Raw genomic sequence first — 18,674 nt, forward strand, 5'->3', positions numbered from 1 at the left:
GCATATACATATTGATGAAAACAAAATGAAATTATTGCGTTCCTACCTGCATCAGCATCATTTAAATGAAATCGAAAATAAGGCTTCGTTCACGTGAAATTTTATCATTTTCAAAATAAATTGGTAGAAATGTCGAAAAGTTCTCGAAATTCTTCAATTAATAAAGGCAATGTTGCAAGTAAGACTTAAAATATGAGCTACTACTTGGTTGCGCGATATCAGACACAAGACAAGACATTACATTTGTTGTCAAGGGAACTGTAGTCTAATTTCTTTTCTCCTTTGAGGTTCTTCTGTCTTTGGATTAAAGGCTCTGCCAAATGAATGAAACCTCACGAACTCATGCTTTAAACAATTTCCTCGCAATTTCTGTGTTTAAGCTAAATAAAATGAAACCAAGTGCTGTCCTAGATGCAAATAAATGATGCATTGCATCCATTAACTTACCTCGGCATTGTGGAGGTTGACGAATATCATATTGACGTCGCCGTCCTCTTCTTGCATGTTGACGGACGCGAACGTGGTGCCAGAAGGGGCAGTGAGGTGGATGGCATTTCCTACATGGTTCAGGTCATAGTAATATACGGCAAAGCGGGCATGTGCTGCCAAAGATGTATCAAGTGAGAACGTTCCGGTGCTATGAGGTGTAACTCCTCCAGGATACGAAGCCGAGTGAACCAAGATAGGAGTTTCAGCTCCACCAGCGCGCACTGCAGATCTGAGAGCCTCCATGAGAGACACGAGCATGTTAACCTTTGAGTCAGTGCCGACACCTTCGTCCATAACAGTGAAAACGGAGCCTCCAGACTCACGTGCGATAGATACCAGTGAATGTGGAGGAATGGGTAAGCCTGGCCGTTCTTGAAGAGGATACAAGACCAATACGAGGCGCAGTCCTTCATCCGAAGCGACGCGTCGGACTTCCTCCGCTTGGGCGGCTCTGCTTTGATCGCCAGCAGTCAAAAGGATGATGGTCGCGCCTCTGGAGCTCTCGCCTCCAGTACGCAGCAGCTCGGCCGCGGCACGCAAGGCGCATGCGATACACGCTTGGCTGGCGCGGACGGACGAAGGGTTCCTTGGTAACGACGAACCAACGCGCTCTCTCAGGTCCGATACGCTCTCCAGCTGCAAGCGATATGAACGACATAAACAAATTAGCTTTTCACTCGCATTGAATTTTACTTAATTATTCACCCCCATTGTGGCGTTTTGTCGGTCTCGAAACTCGAAGCAGGAGTCATTAACAACCAAACGCTATATTTTTAAATGGTTGGAATTGTATTCAAATCAAGATTTCCGATTTCAGGAAAATTAGTGTAAGTAGATTTTATTTTCTGCAATGTGAAATTTAGCTCATAAATCTGCGTCCTTGATCCACGTACATTGTTAAATGCACAGGCAATGTTGTAAAAACAAAAATGTTGAATGAACGTGGAGAAACGAACGTTCTTTCATTTGACATTTGCATGTAAATTACATAGAATTCAGCTATAAAAAAGGACGAATACATAACAAAAACAAATCATTTTAATTGTATTGTTAGCATACAAATATATATTAAATATTCAAAAGCACGAAATTTTGGAGCAAAGGTTTGGATGATTCAATCGAGATTGTCTCCCGCGCTAATCATGACAGTTGGGCAGCTTCGATAAATTTTTGAGAGTATCTCACGCGAGTTTAATGCAAGTTAACCGTTAATAAAACGCTTGAGTAAATATTCCTCCAATATACCAATAGTGACGCATTGCAAGCAAAATTTTGGCTGGAAATAAAAAAAACTGTGTTTATCCTAGCAAGCAACACATTCAATAGTTTATATAGACTTGTGAATTACAAAGCAATCTCTACGCAGCGGTGAACAACTGAACGTAGTGGCCGTTAAGCCATGTCAATCATAATGCATCCTTGCCCTGTATCTCATGACTGAAAAAGCAATGTTTTCATTGGAATATTTGAAATGTTTACGAGAGGTTCTTGTCAAATATCTAATGAGTGAAAAATGAATATACTCATCGGAATTCTTGAATCGAAAGAGCTTGACAAATTTATGATTTCATGGAATTAGCAGCCAAGGCTAATGTAACTGTGGATTACCATGGAATTAATAATTTCTCGGCTATTTTTAGCTCAAGTGATAGTTTTCGTTTTCAAAGGAAACTCCGCGGTCATTTCTAACAAATTCTTGTTCGAAAATAAAGAATTGTTGCGAGAATAAAATAAAAATGTACACTTGTTTGCTAAAATTTCCAGCGCAGTCTAAAAGATAACGCAATTTCTCCACACACGCTGTAAATACAGAATTTTCAGTTTCCACTTTACGAATAAATATTTCCACTCACGAAGACTTTATTTAGAACTTATGATGTGAAATGAGCAGAATTATATATTTTTTTTAAGTATGGGAAACGCTGTATTTCGAGCTAAAGTGTAGTCTGATAGCTGTACAAAGATACACTCTTTTAATGTCCATATACGAACAAATTCAAATACGAAATTCCCTAACATTTTTATTTTTAGAAAATGTAAATAGAAATACTTATAGTTAATATAGGTAACTTTTTTCCGTTTAGTACAATTATTCGACAATAAATGGAGTTAGGGGGCAAAGCCAAAGGTCAAAGCAGCACTTATCTCGCGTCGACGGCCGCTTCTGTTGTCAATGCAATCATGGTCAATTTAGCGCTGTTTTCCGATATCTGCGATCAATGAGCGCTAGGAATTTCCTAACGACGTTAAAATAACGCCTTTCAACCTCCCAGTTTATCGGTCAAAGGACTGGACGAGACAACCGCTTACAAGCAAATGCTGAAGTAACTTTCTACATCGATCTCTTCACCACAGTAGTCGGATCTTCGTTTTCGCAACATATAAATGATTTATGTTGTGAAACAAATTGATTACTCCTTCGTCAGAACCGCATAAAAACTTTAGATTCAGGAAATTTTGAATCACCATTAACCAATTTACAAATTGTTCATGTTGTTCTTATTATGAATGTTTATCAATTTATCATCTGGAGACTTAGAGATGAGTAATTCAAAATTTCCAATTCAAAATCTTATTAATAAGAAACGAAATGGGATATCCTACATGACTTCCAAAATTTCCACTTGAATGATGATGGAACCTCGGTGGACGATTTACTCGAGCAGAGGAAGATTGGTATTAAATTTTATATTTTATAAATTAAAAAGATTGATGAAAAAAATATTTCACAAATCCGAGGCATACTTTAACCAGCCGGTGCACTTGTCCTGAATTTAGAAGCCATTTTAAAAATTTCTTTAAAAATGATAGACGTGTTATAGGTGGCTCTGCTCTTGTCGATAACCTGCTGAGCCTGATTCAGCCATGTTTTCCTCCAGGGACCGAGAACTAGAAGAGAGTCGATCAGTATGCGCTTTGGCTCCGTGGCTCGCTTGGTCTAATTTGTTATGGTCAGGACAAAGCTTGAGTCTGCTGCAGGACTGTACCACCTAGAGAATTTAAGACTAGAAACTACTGTACTTTGAAGCTGCAGTACTGTACCACACAGAGAATTTAAGACTAGACACTACTGTACTTTGAAGCTGCAGGACTGTACCACACATCGAATTTAAGACTAGAAACTACTGTACTTAGAAGCTGCAGGACTGTACCACACAGAGAATTTAAGACTGGAAACAGTGGTACTCTGCTGCAACAATACTGTACCACTAATACAACTCAAGACTGAATATAAGTATACATTGCTGCTGCAATACTGTACCACTAATACAACTCATGACTGAATATTAGGATACTCTGCTGCTGCAATACTGTACCACTAATACAACTTAAGACTGAATATAAGTATACATTGCTGCTGCAATACTGTACCACTAATACAACTCAAGACTGAATACAAGTATACTCTGCTGCTGCAATACTATACCACTAATACAACTTAAGACTGAATACAAGTATACTCTGCTGCTGCAATACTATACCACTAATACAACTCAAGACTGAATACAAGTATACTCTGCTGCTGCAATACTGTACCACTAATACAACTCAAGCCTTAATATAAGGCTACTTTACTGCTGTAATACTGTACCACAAAAACAACTCAGGAATGAATATACGGACACTTTGCTGCTGCAATACTGTACCACAAGACTGAATATAAGGATACTTTGCTGCTGCAATACTGTTACAAAAACAATACTGTACCACAAAAACAATACTGTACCACATAAACAATACTGTACCACAAAAACAATAATGTACCACAAAAACAATACTGTACCACATAAACAGTACTGTACCACCAGACTGAATCTTAAGATACGTTACAAGTACTCACCGTGGAGAGCGGTGACACCTCCTTGCTACGCTCGTTGAAGACTATAACGCCGGCGCGCGCGTTGTCTGGCAAGTCGTAGACGATGGCGCGGCGTACGGACTTGCGTACGAAGTCCCAGCGTCGCTGCGAATGCACATCAATAATTACAAGCTACGAACATCTAGTGGTATAATGATTAAATATTACTAAAAAATACACTACTAGTATGGCAATGGCTGGGGACATATTGTTTGATTTATTTTATTACATAAGGGTTGTCAATTTTTCCGTGAAGAAACCATCCAGAAATCTAGTGTAATGATAACTGAAGATATGTTTGTAAACAAGTGCTAGATCTGGTGATATTGCTTATGCAGATTTTATATCATTTAAATAAAAATCATTCCATTCCCTTAAAATAAGTAATTAATGAGTAATTAATTAATGTTTTCAATTGTCAATATGAATGAATTTAGAGTTCCAACTTTGAATTTGAACAGTTGAACATGAGCTTCGGACGCTGAAATTTTATAAAGAATTTTCAAACTGAAAATCGGTTATCCCAATTTAAATAGGGGGATATTTTACCGAAGCTTTCTACCGTAGCAATGTTGCAATAAAAATTCCTCATGCTACCCAATTAACCACTAATTAAATGCCCTTCAGATCGATAGAAGAGAGCTTCAAAGACAGCAAGGAATTCCGAACCTTTTTTATCGCTCTAAATATCAGCAAATAGAATTAAATCGACTCGAGGTTTTTCGGTATATTTCACGTTTCTCATATGCGATTAAACAGCCCTGATTAATGCAGAACAATTTAGTGTGCCTTCCATATCGTTATTCATGCCTAGATTCGAAATTAATCGTCCTGTGCTCCTGGATTAAAATCGCATTACGAATCTCGAGACAATAAATTTGTGAGGCCAGGATGGTGATTAAACCCGCATGCTGTAGCTCCGGACGTCACTAATGAAGAGCATCGCATGATTGCGGCTCCAAGATTTTATCCTTTTATGTCAGTGTTGAATAATTAATATGAGCCGAGTTTAAAGTGCTTGCCGAAAATATTTGAATTTGGGCATATTTTTGGAAATAAATTAATCTTAATAAGTTGTGTTATCTATAAACATAATTCTCCTCACCGAGGATAATAATGGATAAAGTGCGTCACTCAGGCTAAGCTAGCATTATTTGGTTGTCTCAAAAAGAGACATTACATGCAAATAATACTTTAAAGTTTTAAAAATGCGAAATTTTAATACTTTAATTGAGATTGAAATCATCATTTGAGTATTCTGTAAATTTGTTTAGAATATATAAGGAGTGAAGCGTGAAGATTTAATTTAATTTAATTAATTGAACATGAATGAAATCAATATCTTGACGTATGTGCAGCAGTTTAAATATAATGTTGAGTTGAATTATTGTGTTATTATGATGCAACGTCACTAAGAAAATATGATGAATAGGATATATTGTCGATAAAACACTCTTTATAAGCTGACAAGGAGTGATACAATTATTAAATATTCATCAACTGTCATCCACATTGTTTGCAAACAGCTGAATTGAAAATTTATTCTGGGAAGACAGAATTTTGTATGCTCAAAACTGCAATGCAAAATTTTGCTGTATTAAAGCCTTGTATCCACGACACTCTACCATATTCTACAAAAAATAGTAAAATATTTAACATTCAACTACAGAAGACTACAAATTTATGCTACTGAATGAGTGTAGGTGAGACAGCAGACAAATCTTGAATAGAGACGCCAGCTTCACAAAGAGCTCTCAACATTTCTAGTTTTGAGTTGATTTATCTTCAATACTCTATCAAAGAAAGAATAATTGTACACGCGTTGTGATATATCGTACATATTCAGTTTCATGCAATGAGTGAAATGAGATAACATTTTAATAGTGAACACATATATGCAGGACTAATTTTTCTCAAGACGATTGGAAAAAGAAGTAAGTAGTATCATTTAATGGCGAGACGAATCAATAATAACCCATACATAACAAGTAGGCGCGTGACCGTGATAACCATTCATACCGAGAATTAGTTCTTAATAAATTGAAATACTCACGTGATATCGATTGTTCTGAACCATGAAAATATTTGTTCAGTTAAAGTGTTGAATTATCTCAAAAGATCATTAAGTTTGTCCATATTCACTGTAAGGTCATGTAGAATGCGATAGAGACATTACAGTTGACAGATCCGATGTGTTAATAAATTGAACGATCTAACTTAAGAAAAAATAAGTCTGCGTTTTCTGTCATTATAAACATTTGTTCCCCTTACAATAGCAAGAACAAGCGCTATTTTTCTGCTTTAAAAAGTTGAACATTTTGCTTTAGAAAAGCTCCAGCGCGACTTTTCCCGTGCCTTTGATATAAGCGGTGTTGGCAGCAGGTTGCTGGAGCGAGATCAGACCTGCGCGCCACTCATGTTTACCGCTGTGAGCTAAAAAGCTAGCTACACTGGGGGATTTGTTGAATCTCTTCTTATTCGTCGAATAAAAACCTAGTTTCTGGATTATTTGCATCGTCATTCTTTCACATCACAGATTACGTGCACTAGGAAAACGGTTTTGTATTTCATGTCCCTGCTACCTTGATGATGCTTGCATCTTTGTTGTTTTGTTTGCTTCATGAGCGGTTTGCTGCAGTTTTGTTTGCTGCAGTGAAAATGTTTTGTTTGCTGAAGTGACATTTCAAAACTCCTCAATATTTTATTAATATTCTACTTTTAATTCACGACGTTTTATTGATCGAGTGGGGTAATGAAAACTTGAGTTAAATAATTTTCGGCAGTCAATTGAGGTTGAATAAATTTTGGATAAGCGTTTTTTTTCAAATGTTCGATTCATGTTCGCTTGGATTAATTGAGATCTCACAACAAATTTCGACTAGCCCTAGTGTTTAAAAGATTTAGTTTCATTCATCTTTAGATCATTTTCTTAAACTTTCCAAAGAAGTTAAATATTAAATCACTGCATTCCTAGAAAATAACTGCAGCTTATAAGTGCCTGAAACACTTGTGACATTATTTCATCGCTGCGGGCGCGCTTAATATCAATGCATAGTCACCTTCTATGAATTTCTATATTTTAAATATATTTAAGCTCATGCAAAAGGCAATTTGTTTAAAGCTATTTATAAAATGTGTAAATATTTTATATATATTAAAGCTCTTGTCAAACACAGCGAACAACTCAACCTTATCTTATAGGAAGATGTCTACAAAAATTTGATACTGCAGACCAACACCTAAAATATTGACGCAGCCATCAAAGTAGGAGTTTCTAATTAATCATTTTCTCTTGCCAACTCGCTTCCTCGAGTGGTTGTTTTCTTCAGAAATTTGATATAAATTTCTAATTGCATGCTATTTGGTAATTTCAAATCGATATAAGTGTGGGATTTCACCAGAGAAAAGTACATAATCTTATCGGTTATTAATGATAGGCAATATCCTATAATAATTAACCGGGAAAAGCAGGTTATTCAAGACATTGCATCCATCCGAACACACCTTTTACCAATACATTTAAGATATTAATTGCTCTGTTATCTCATCCTCCCGAAACCAAAACGAGCCAGTCGCATGTAATGCAATGTTTTTGTACCAAGTATTGCTGCTTGCCGCAGGAGGTCATAATGTGATATTCCAGACATAAGCCCTTATAATTTTCTACGCGTGTAATTCGTTTCGAGGAACTCCAGTCCAGACACAAGGACTCCCACGCTAACCTGATCGATGACGGTAATGACAGCGCAGGGATTAAGCCGCTCATACACAGCGTGCCGGCCGTAGCACTGCATGCACTGTAGCAGTGATCGCTTAAATGTGTAGTGCAGTCTGCAGTGCACTTGATTAGTGTATAGTGCAGTCTGCAGTGCACTTGATTAATGTGTAGTGCAGTGCGTAAAGCACAATTGATTGCCCTTAATATTATGGAGAACAAGATTCATTGTTAATATTCTTTCATAGATAAATCTTACATGACCATATGATAGTCTGCAAAACGATGCATCGTGAATTAAAAGTGTAAGCATATATTCGTTCTTCTTGAGATAGTTCGAAACAAGTTTTAATGTGAATTATATATCATTTGTTTAGCCATATTAATAGTGAATTAATTATTCGGATTTAAGGCCTTAAGTCCCACAGGGAAACCTCACAGAAATTTGCACAAAGCTTATCGATATTCGCAAGACAGAAATGTTTACTGCGTTTGCCATTGATTGCGATTGAGATATTGTACTAGGACTGCAATCGCGCGATGTTGTCACTCATCCACCTGCATACATGATCGTGACTGTCGCGTTATATTGAATTATAAAATTATTCAATAATTCAATGTAATATATATTGAATTATTGTTAATATTGTTATATTGAATATTGAAAACTCGCCCTATATCTACCCTTTAAGCCGGTTGGCTGACTTAAAGATTTTATTATAATATTTATCTGACGCCTCGTGCTCCAATGTGAGTAAATAAATTTGTTTTGGAAAACTCGAAACTGATATTTGCAGTTCCGTGTAAAATATTTTTTGGTCAGTGCATGGGAATATAATAGTTAAGACGACAGAAAATCTTCAATATAATTAATCCGCATTAGTCTTTTTATTTAAGTTTAATATATTTTACCTTTTTTGTATTTAATTTATTTTAAAAAGTTTGCATTCGAACAGAAAAAAATTTCCTAACCATTTTACTTATAAAGTATTCAAAATTTAAAAATCAAGCTAAATCACTTAATGCATTTGAATTAAATTTGCTAATTTGGAATTTTACATGCAACAACCTGAGAAATAGATATTATTATTCGAAATTTCATTTCAATAAACAAATATACTTGTTTAGAGAGAATGTTTTCGCAATAAACGTTCTAAATCAAATGGATGTGGTCCAATTGAATTGGGATAATTTATTGTTCAATAGTCTGGGCCGGATACATACTAAAAAATTAGTGCATGACTGGCCGGTGTTTCGAGGTCATTAAGAAATTTCAGTGAACTTAAGAAATCTCTAAAATATCGTTTGCTAAAATTACTCACTACTGAAAAAAATAAAATGGCAATTTATAAAAAATATATATAGAAAATGATGCCTAAATCTAAATTTTGCTCGTTTCACTTATGATATCGCGGCACAATCGTCGCTAAAGTCATGATTTACACCACAATTACAAAATCCGAATATTTCTCGGCCTTAAAAAGAAATGTTTATTTTGGTTGTTTTATTTTGAAATGCATGATCGTAATTCAATGCAATTGGCAACTATTCATGACGAGTCTAACTGGCCAGACCGTTTTGTCGTTTTATGAAATCTAAAATGGAATTATTCGTGCAGACATTGTTAATGGCAGAGTATTCACCATTTTATAAGATTTATTTCCACATTTTTTTAAATGCTGTCAAAAACGTTCAAGAAAATCATTTGACAAAGCTTTGCTTAAACCTAGCATTAATTTGGGGCTGCAGAACGACACTTTTTGTTTATATCAAAGCAATTAGCTCCTATCTCACTTAAAAGAGCAACCTGATTCGCCTTGTGAGTTTGACTAATGATTCGTTAAAAAAATAGGAAATCGGAGTCAACTGAAAGGTAAAATCGTCAAACAATTAAAAATTTAATTTTTTATTTTGGGGGTTAATTACATGTATTCATTCAATTTTCATTTATTTCATTTTAGGTCAGGAAAAGGATCAACATCAAGCAACTTATTAAAGTTGCTGAGGCTTGGTTACATAACACTTAACACATCAGATTCAAAGTAAGCCAGCTAGCATGTTGAGCACCAACGACCTCCCGACAATAAACAGTGCCCAATGACCACTCCGTTTCCCTGATGACTAACTATTATATTTAATGTTAGAAGCGAGGATTGTGTAAAAATCCTATTCAAAATGTGACGCACACAGCAGCACTGCAGCGTGCGTGTCTAGCACTCACAGCTGCACTCTCCAATTAGCTTATCAAACTAAATGAGAGCTGCCTTCCTGCCAATGCAAAATTCTGGCTTTTAATTGCAGCTTGTCGGCAATAATTATTACTTGCATCCGGGTCATTATCAACGGATTTTATCCGTTTTATGACGCTAAACGTTCTTCCCATTGCAAGCTCGAATGTTGCCGGCAAGGCAACGTCGTGCCATGTGAATCTTCCATTAAAATGTGGCCTGAAATCTCTTTGGATCTTCCACCTTAATAGTTGAAGTAATTTTACTTATCATGAATACGCATTGAAAATTCACTTTCTCTGAATAATCGAAAATATTATTTGAATTGCCTTGAAAAACGCTTACGACGATCTCGTCGAAAGCTTTTTTTCTACCTCTATTTTTTTATATATTTTTTAACTTAATTATTTTTTCCGTAACGGCGGGCTGATGAACGGAGAGAGCAAATATCAAAATTCTAAGAAACAAACGAGTATCTGTTGAATCATAAAATTGGTATTATTTATTTTCTGTAGAGAAATTTTATAGAGGAGGTGAAGATTAATCTATCATGACTTCTGTTCGAATTTAGTGCGAAATTTTGATTCATCGAACACATTTTCCAAAACTCCTGAATCGAAGCAATTCAAGGAGATAAATGTACTGGAATTCTTGAGGCCTCATACGGACTGAGCAAGTTTATCCGGCGACTACATTCACCAAAATATCATCAATTATATCACATATAATTTCAGTGGCCACGTGTATGCAAATATTGCAAGAAACACAACAAAAAGATGTCTACTCAATATTTCTTATATGATCGCTAGCATATAATGCAAGATTAGATTATCTGAAATCCGATATTTTAATGCCGTTGTAAACTTTTGTATCAAACAATACCTGCAACTTAAATGGTTTTTAAATCGGCTTGGTTCAGATTCAGCTCTCATATTCGGACAAGTAACCAATATGCCTGTGCGTGTGCCAGAACTGTTATAAACTTCATTTCTTGGACCACTGAAAAGACAGACACATTTATTTCATGACATGATTACATTTTTAGCGCATTTTCTCATTTATGGAAAAAATGCACTATTGTGCTCGCCATGTCCGTCTGTCTGTCTGTCCGTCTGTCCTTCCGTCTGTCCGTCCGTCCGTGACCTCAAGTTTTCAAAATGCGCTTTCTGTCACTCGCTGCAGTGAGTACTGAGTTATATTTTTTCTTTAAATACTCAACATTACTGACGCACATTCCAATATTGCGTATTGAATTTTGAGTTCGATGTTAGGATTAGCATTGAATGTTATTCACCTCGTGGTTAGACGGTTTCGAATTTAATAAAGCACCAGTCAAATTTGAGTTCTGAGATTTTATCTGGAACTGGAAATTTTGTGGAAAGGGGCAAATAATTAAAGTCGAATTAAGACCTGGAATCGAAAATTGTTGTATTTTTGTTTTTTTTGTGTCACTAATTTCAATAGAATCTGCAACGCACAAGGCCTCAGAGTCATTCAGCGTCCATTATCAATAACATATATCTATGCCCCCTTATTCTGCTAACGATGGAAAATTCATTGACGAAACTTAATTAACGCTCAAAAGAAATTCCCGGTTCTCCTGGATTTCTTAACGATTGTGGAGAAAATTGAAGAATAGACAATCCCTTGTTAATGTTTGGAGTATTGTATTGTCTTGAATCCCGATATTGTATAATTATATATTTCTTTGATTGATTTAATATAAAGTTAAGAAGATTCAAATAAAATGTCAAAGTTTGATCCATTATTCAACAATTATCGTAAATTAGTCCAAGAAAATAAGCACGACGGTTCAAGTTATTATTTCTCAAATGCTCGATTAATATTATCGCAGATTTTTCATAGCCTGTCAGTTAAAACAACACCTACTTTATCATAGATTCACGTGCATTCCAGCTGATATTTAGGCTCTGCAATTCCCTATACTTCACCTGATCCGCGGCTGCTAGCTTGCTATGTTCTTTAATTATCAAATTATCGTGGCCTGCAACATTGTTTGTGCGGTGATTATTATAATTCTTGAGTATGTCATTAGCATTTGAATGAGTTAGCAATTGCATGAGAATCAGCAGCATAACCTGAAAAATGCATTAGAAAATGCATTAGAATGATAATTGCAAGTCATTTGCTAACATATCTTGGGAGATTTATTATCCATTGCACACTTATGTTTCGTTCATGGATAAGAATACGATTTAAATTATGAAATTATATATCCGTTGAAATTTCGAAATTTTCTGGCACAAGAATCGTTCATTGTCTCATTGTCATCAATAAAATCGTTATCACAAGAAAATTCCATTTCAACTCGGACTCAACAAAGCATGATTTATTGAAGCCCACAAGAATGATGTCTCATGAGAGTTTCGCAGCAAACTGACATTAAGCAAATAGAGTGCGCGCTACGACCAAGACAATGCAGCGAAGGCTGTGGATAATTTTCGTGTTCAGGAGACTTTTTTATGCAGTTGGTGCGATAGAGCCACTTGGGAGTGCCATGCAAGCGGCAGTGTAATGGCCATGCGGCACGCTACGTTGCAAGTGTAAGACCTTCACGTCAAATTGCTTTCCTGCTCATTACCGCGGAGCTCGATTGCACCGCGGATGCAAGGTTGGTGCCATGGTCACTCGAATAGCGATAGTTCTAAGGCAGGTGCACATAAAAAGATTGTAAAGAACAAGACGATTGTCACATCACACAGGCATTGGCACGGATGGCCGGAAGCCGTACGCATCTGATGTGCTCATTGATGTGACAAGCTATGAAAACTTTGGCACTATACTTGGCACTAAGAAAAACGAATGGGTCCTATTGTCTAAATAGTGACACATTTTCTAGCCCACAGAAAGAACAGGACATAGCACTGATACACCCTGGGCCAAACCTGTCATGATACCTCACCCAGAGACGAACAATTATTTGCTACTTGGAAGAGTCCACTTGAGTTCTCTGAGTGACGAGGTTGAGAATAATTAATCGAATTGTATGAAAGTGTCTTACTGAACTCGAAATTTAGAGTTAGCTTGGAAGATATTCACTTTGAATAGCTGTTATTCTATACATAGAAGTAAATTAAATTTATTTCCATGAAATGTCTTTAAAGGATTCATCACTCGCTTCAATGAATTAAATATTGATTGAATGCATTTGATTCAAAAGGTTGCCCGAGCATATTAGCACTGTATTAATTGTCAATATATTAATAGCAATATTAAAGTTTATGTTGTTATCACTCAAATGCATGTTATTAGTAAAGAACGTAATATTAGTATTACGTATATTAGTATATATTAGTAGCATTATATTAGTATATAACTAAATACCTATTAATATTAGTAATCTATTCACTGTAATACAGTTTCTACATGACTGAACAGACCCACTCCAAACAGCCTGTCGCAACATCGCAAAGGACTGTATTGAAGTCGACTCACGCCGACTTCAATACAGTCCGTACATCGCCGTCCTCAACAGCAAATCAATATGACGTGGAGAGCATCACTGCAAAGCACTGACGCAGTTAAGGGCTGGTAAGCTAGTTAACCTCACGTGATGAACGCTAACGCGTTTTGCCGACTGTTGCCCCGTGACAGTAGCGCAATCCCCCGCCTTATCTGCCGATGTCAGCGGCGCGACGCTACTCGAAATTAAAGCGAAATTAGCACTGGCCGAGCGTCGGCCGTCCAATATCCGCCGATAAACGTCGTATGCTATTCAAATCAGGAATCGACTACCACGGATTGCAGGGTGTAGGTGCTATAGTATCTCATCGAAGCTGCCAATTTCGACTTCGGTGAACGCAAGAGCATTTTCACGTTCGGCTGCATTCATAGGATACGTTGCATTTTGACTAGACGCCATGCAGTTTTTATTTTGCGCTGAGATTTTTGAGGTGTTAACGCAGATTTGATTGTTTCGAATTATGAGCGCAACGGAATCTCAATTATTTAGTCATTACAGTGGCATTATGATGCAAGTTTCAAATTCATTCGCTGAGATGTATTTTAATGGGGCATGTATATTAATATACAAAACGTTGCCGTTTATGCTGCGGAGAAAGCCACATGGTCTCCCGAAGAGAGAAGGCATGAGCATGTGTTGCTCACTAGATAAACAATATATATTTACGGCAGATAAATATATAAAGAAAGATAAACGATATTTTCTTAATGGTTAACTATATATATAATGATAAATATAGATCGTTTATATTTTAGATGAACGATATATATTTATAATGATTCGGATGGACGATTTTTGTGTCACTGTTGTCAAACATAGCCACAAATACTGAGAAAATATTTATGGTACTAATTCAAAATGTTCTCAATTTGTGTTCACAATAAACTACTTGCTTAATGTGTAGTAATGGCGAGCACGATCATTGTATGAGATTCTTATCATGGACGAACATGTTAAGTTTATACGAGATTGTTATGCTAGACTGACAAATTAAAATATATGTTCTACTTCTGGTGTTCTCATACTCACTGAGTAGCGGGCCAATGTTCAATGATCATGCAGATTACGTACGAACACAAAACTCACAATTTTTTGAACAATCAGTCAAAAAATAATAAACAATGACTAGATCTATGCTGTCTAAATCATTATTATTAATACTTCCGTATTTCATATCAGCTAGATTAATTCCATTAATTGTTTACCGAATTCACAAATTATGCGTAAAAATAAGCAGGAGTCAAAGACACGGCGAGAAATTGCAACAAAAGGTTTGCATCCTCACGCACGAAATGAATATATTACAGGAATATATTACACGTATTGTGTTTGGCAAATCCGTTGCATCTAATTTTGAAAATCTTTAATTTGAATTTACACGGGAAAAATTCGTGTATGTTTGATCAAGCTCAATTGGTTTGACTACGATCAATTGTTAATTATAACCCACGGTCACAAACTCAAGCTTACAAGCTTAGAAGCAAAGTGAGCACACAGCAGAGTAAAGAAAAAAGAAAATGTAAGAAGATGTAGAAAAAATTCACAAATCATCTAAAATCTAAACCTTCGACCATGGCCCATGAAATAATGATATGAGGTGTGACGTTCATTGGTTTGATACCAGGAACCCAAAACGAATGCCCTCCTCTAATGTGTCTAAATGAGACAATGCCAGTCACTTAGAAATTATGGGAAAATGGTGCGGGTCGAAGGCTATAGGAAGACAATTAATTCAGTGCGGGGCGCCAGGGGGCAATCAGTCGAGTTTACTGAGCAAACAAGCGTCCGACGCCCGACCAGTAATGGTCTTAAGATCCCAGATGGACTCTCCTCGTTTGGAGCTCTCGTGCAATGAGCAGAGCCATTCACTTCTCGGATTTATCGCTCCCATCAACGTATGGAATCTTCGACTGTAGTTTCACGCTGAGATCTTAGGCGAAACGAAGCAATTATTTAAAAAATATAACTCAGTACTCATTGCAGTGAGTGACAGAGAGCGCATTTTCTCGTCGACGAAAATGTAAAGTCACGGACGGACAGACAGACAGACAGACGGACGGACAGACAGACGGACGGACATGGCGAGCACAATAGCGCCTTTTTTCCATATATGAGAAAATGCGCCTAAAAAAGGAATTCTTATTAACAATACCACACAATAGTACGTAATATTTTTTTGTTATCCGGTAATAAAATTGAACACTGCCAATCCTTAGACGTACGCATTGAGTGCTGCTTCACATAAATGAAATGTGTGTATTTTATCAACTTCTTTGAAAATTTTGTTCCTAATTTTATTGTTAACATTCTTCCTTACACATAAGTTGAATGAGATGAAATTACAGACTAATAATTAATTGTAAGGCAGTGTTTTGCTTGAACTGCAGCAGCCGCAACACCTGTGCTTGAAACCCCACCTCATGTCAAACAATAATATTATTATTCTTGAAATGAATTCCGTCGGTCACTCTATGTTTTTGCGATGCTTATCGCTCAATATCAACATTTGTGTTGTCATACATCGATCTAGTGTCAGAAGATGCGCAAATACTGTCGGCGGGCTGTTAGCAGCTCGTAAAGTCTTTTCTAATAGTCAGATGTCAGCCGAGTCGTACATAGCAATGAAATGCCCGAAAAGCTCGTCATACTAGCCGTGTTATTTATTCTTCAGTTTGAAGTAGTTTCTCATACCGTCTCATGGTAAAATGTATAATATAAGTGTGAATACTATCTTGATAAAAAAAATTTTATATCAAGAAAATTTATTTCCGGCATTCAGGTGGAGTTCTTATCACAATCTAGACAGACTTTTCTCCAGTTTATCGAACGATCAGTTGTTGAGGAAGACTTGCCGTCTATCACAGTCGGAACAGCAAGAGATGGACATTTCAAGCTGCAAGGGGAGCTTTTGATTGAAATTTTGAAAAAGTCATTCGAGGGGCGCTATGGCAAACACTCTAGTGCAGTAGACTGTCCGTCTTTCTATTGAGCTTCGACTACGAAAATCCGGCAGGACCTTTTTTAATATGCATGAGAATGCAAAGAAAACGACAGGGAAAGGAAGTATGTTGAAGAACTGACGTATCGAATTTCTGGAGGCAAATACAAAAGTTACACAGAGCTGGCAAAACTGGAAGACAAGTCAATTGGATCGGGCGAAGTTTTCAGTATCGGGCGTGTTTCCCTCCATTGCCGAAGAAAGAAATGCTTCACTGAGCAAGTAAAATTGAAGTGAACGGGCTCTATACAAGTGCTTCAATACTCACAAGTTTATCACTTTAACGGCTTGATATTTTTGTGTCGTTTCTGATTTTTCAAGGACTTTCAACTTGCGTTCATTCATAATTGTTTCAAACCTTCTGAATGAAAAACGTAGAAATGAGTGTTTAATTTCTAATGAAGTTAGTATATTTACCTTGAGTTGAGTTTTAGGCCCATTTTAGACCTGCTTTGAAAAAGAGTTTAAAGTATATTTTGCAGTTGATTCCTTCATCAAATATGCATTTAATTACGACCATTTGTTAATTAAACTTTTTAATCCAAATAAGCATTTGCTTAGATTACATAGACGATGTATTGAAAGTTAGGAAAAATTTAAATCTAGTTTAGTGATAACTCGTTCTCCACTAAACAAAAATAAGTTAAAATGGTTGAAGGTTAAAGCCACACAAATCTAATTGTCCTGAGGATTGTGCCAAGAAACTTTAGAGTTTCCATATAAAATATGGAAATTAATAATTCTAATTAAATGAAGAGAGAGATCGCTCAACAATTCAGCGATTAATTAGTGCAGTGGATTAAAATACCGTAAATCAAATGAATGCAGCAAAAAAGTCCTACTATATGACTAAGATGACTTGACCTATAACTGCAAGTGGGCATGTGAATAGAAATTAAGAATACGCGCATTGTGGCAAGGAATTTTCTACGTACGTCCTTAATGATATAGAGGAGGAAACGTAGCTGAAATGTACCTGCTTAATTGATGATGAAATCATTAGGGCTGAAATGTACCTGTTTAATTAGTGATAAAATTATCAGAGCTGAAATGTGCCTGATTAATTTGCGATGAAATCATCAGGGCTGAAAGGTACATACTTAATTAATGATGAAATTATTATAGGGCTGAAATGTACCTGTTTAATTAATGATTAAATCATCAGGGCAGAAATGTAACTGCTTGATTAGTGATAAAATCTTCAGGGCTGAATTGTAACTGCTTGATTAGTGATGAAATAATCAGGGCTGAAATGCTCCTGCTTGATTAGCGATGAAATCATCAAGGCAATCAGCGGGCAGATTATCTAATGGCATTCACGAGACAGGGTCCTGACGACACCTCCTACGACGACGCTTGATTGCCTCCAGGCCGCTGCCTTGATTAGGCCTCACGCTGGTGTAGTTACTATAGGCAGGAGGCCTCACGCTGGTGTAGTTACTATAGGCAGGAGGCCTCACGCTGGTATAGTTACTATAGGCAGGAGGCCTCAAGCTGGTATAGTTACTATAGGCAGGAGGCCTCAAGCTGCTATAGTTGCTATAGGCAGGAGGCCTCACGCTGGTATAGTTACTATAGGCAGGAGCCCTCACGCTGGGATAGTTGCTATAGGCAGGAGGCTTCGCGCTGGTATAGTTACTATAGGCAGGAGGCTTCGCGCTGGTATATCACTATATAGATGTGTACATTCACTCATTATTTAGTTTGATGGTGCAGTGTAGAAGCATCAGTTCTGTTGTAATATTAAAATACAATTATTTAATTGTATTTTATTATTGTATTGTCGAACCACGCGCACGAAACTCGATTTTAAGTTAAGTTTGAAGTTTAAAAAAAGTTCCAAATTTCATATAGCTAATGTTCGGTAATCTGTAACCCAAACAAGAACTTCAAACGCAAAT

At 36.5% G+C, this 18,674-nt stretch overlaps 2 protein-coding genes across 2 annotated transcripts in view; both read right to left on the reverse strand.

Annotated features, from left to right (window-relative positions):
• LOC125178112 overlaps positions 1–919 on the reverse strand; it is a 35,959-nt gene extending 35,040 nt beyond the window's left edge. Inside the window, exon 1 of the mRNA XM_047881158.1 lies at positions 448–919. Coding sequence (XP_047737114.1) covers positions 448–783 — 336 coding nt within the window. The 5' untranslated portion in view covers positions 784–919. The remainder of the gene's footprint in view (positions 1–447) is intronic.
• A 65-nt stretch (positions 920–984) lies between these two features.
• LOC125178113 (calcium-activated chloride channel regulator 3A-1-like) overlaps positions 985–18,674 on the reverse strand; it is a gene marked incomplete at its 3' end in the record, with an annotated part of 35,195 nt that continues 17,505 nt past the window's right edge. The window contains exons 4-5 of the mRNA XM_047881159.1: positions 4,331–4,453; positions 985–1,125 (exon numbers count right to left, since the gene is read on the reverse strand). Of these exons, the coding sequence (XP_047737115.1) occupies positions 985–1,125; positions 4,331–4,453 (264 nt within the window). The remainder of the gene's footprint in view (positions 1,126–4,330; positions 4,454–18,674) is intronic.

The sequence above is a fragment of the Hyalella azteca genome, unplaced genomic scaffold (genome assembly GCF_000764305.2).
Source record: "Hyalella azteca isolate HAZT.00-mixed unplaced genomic scaffold, Hazt_2.0.2 contig7219, whole genome shotgun sequence".
NCBI lineage: Eukaryota > Metazoa > Arthropoda > Malacostraca > Amphipoda > Hyalellidae > Hyalella > Hyalella azteca.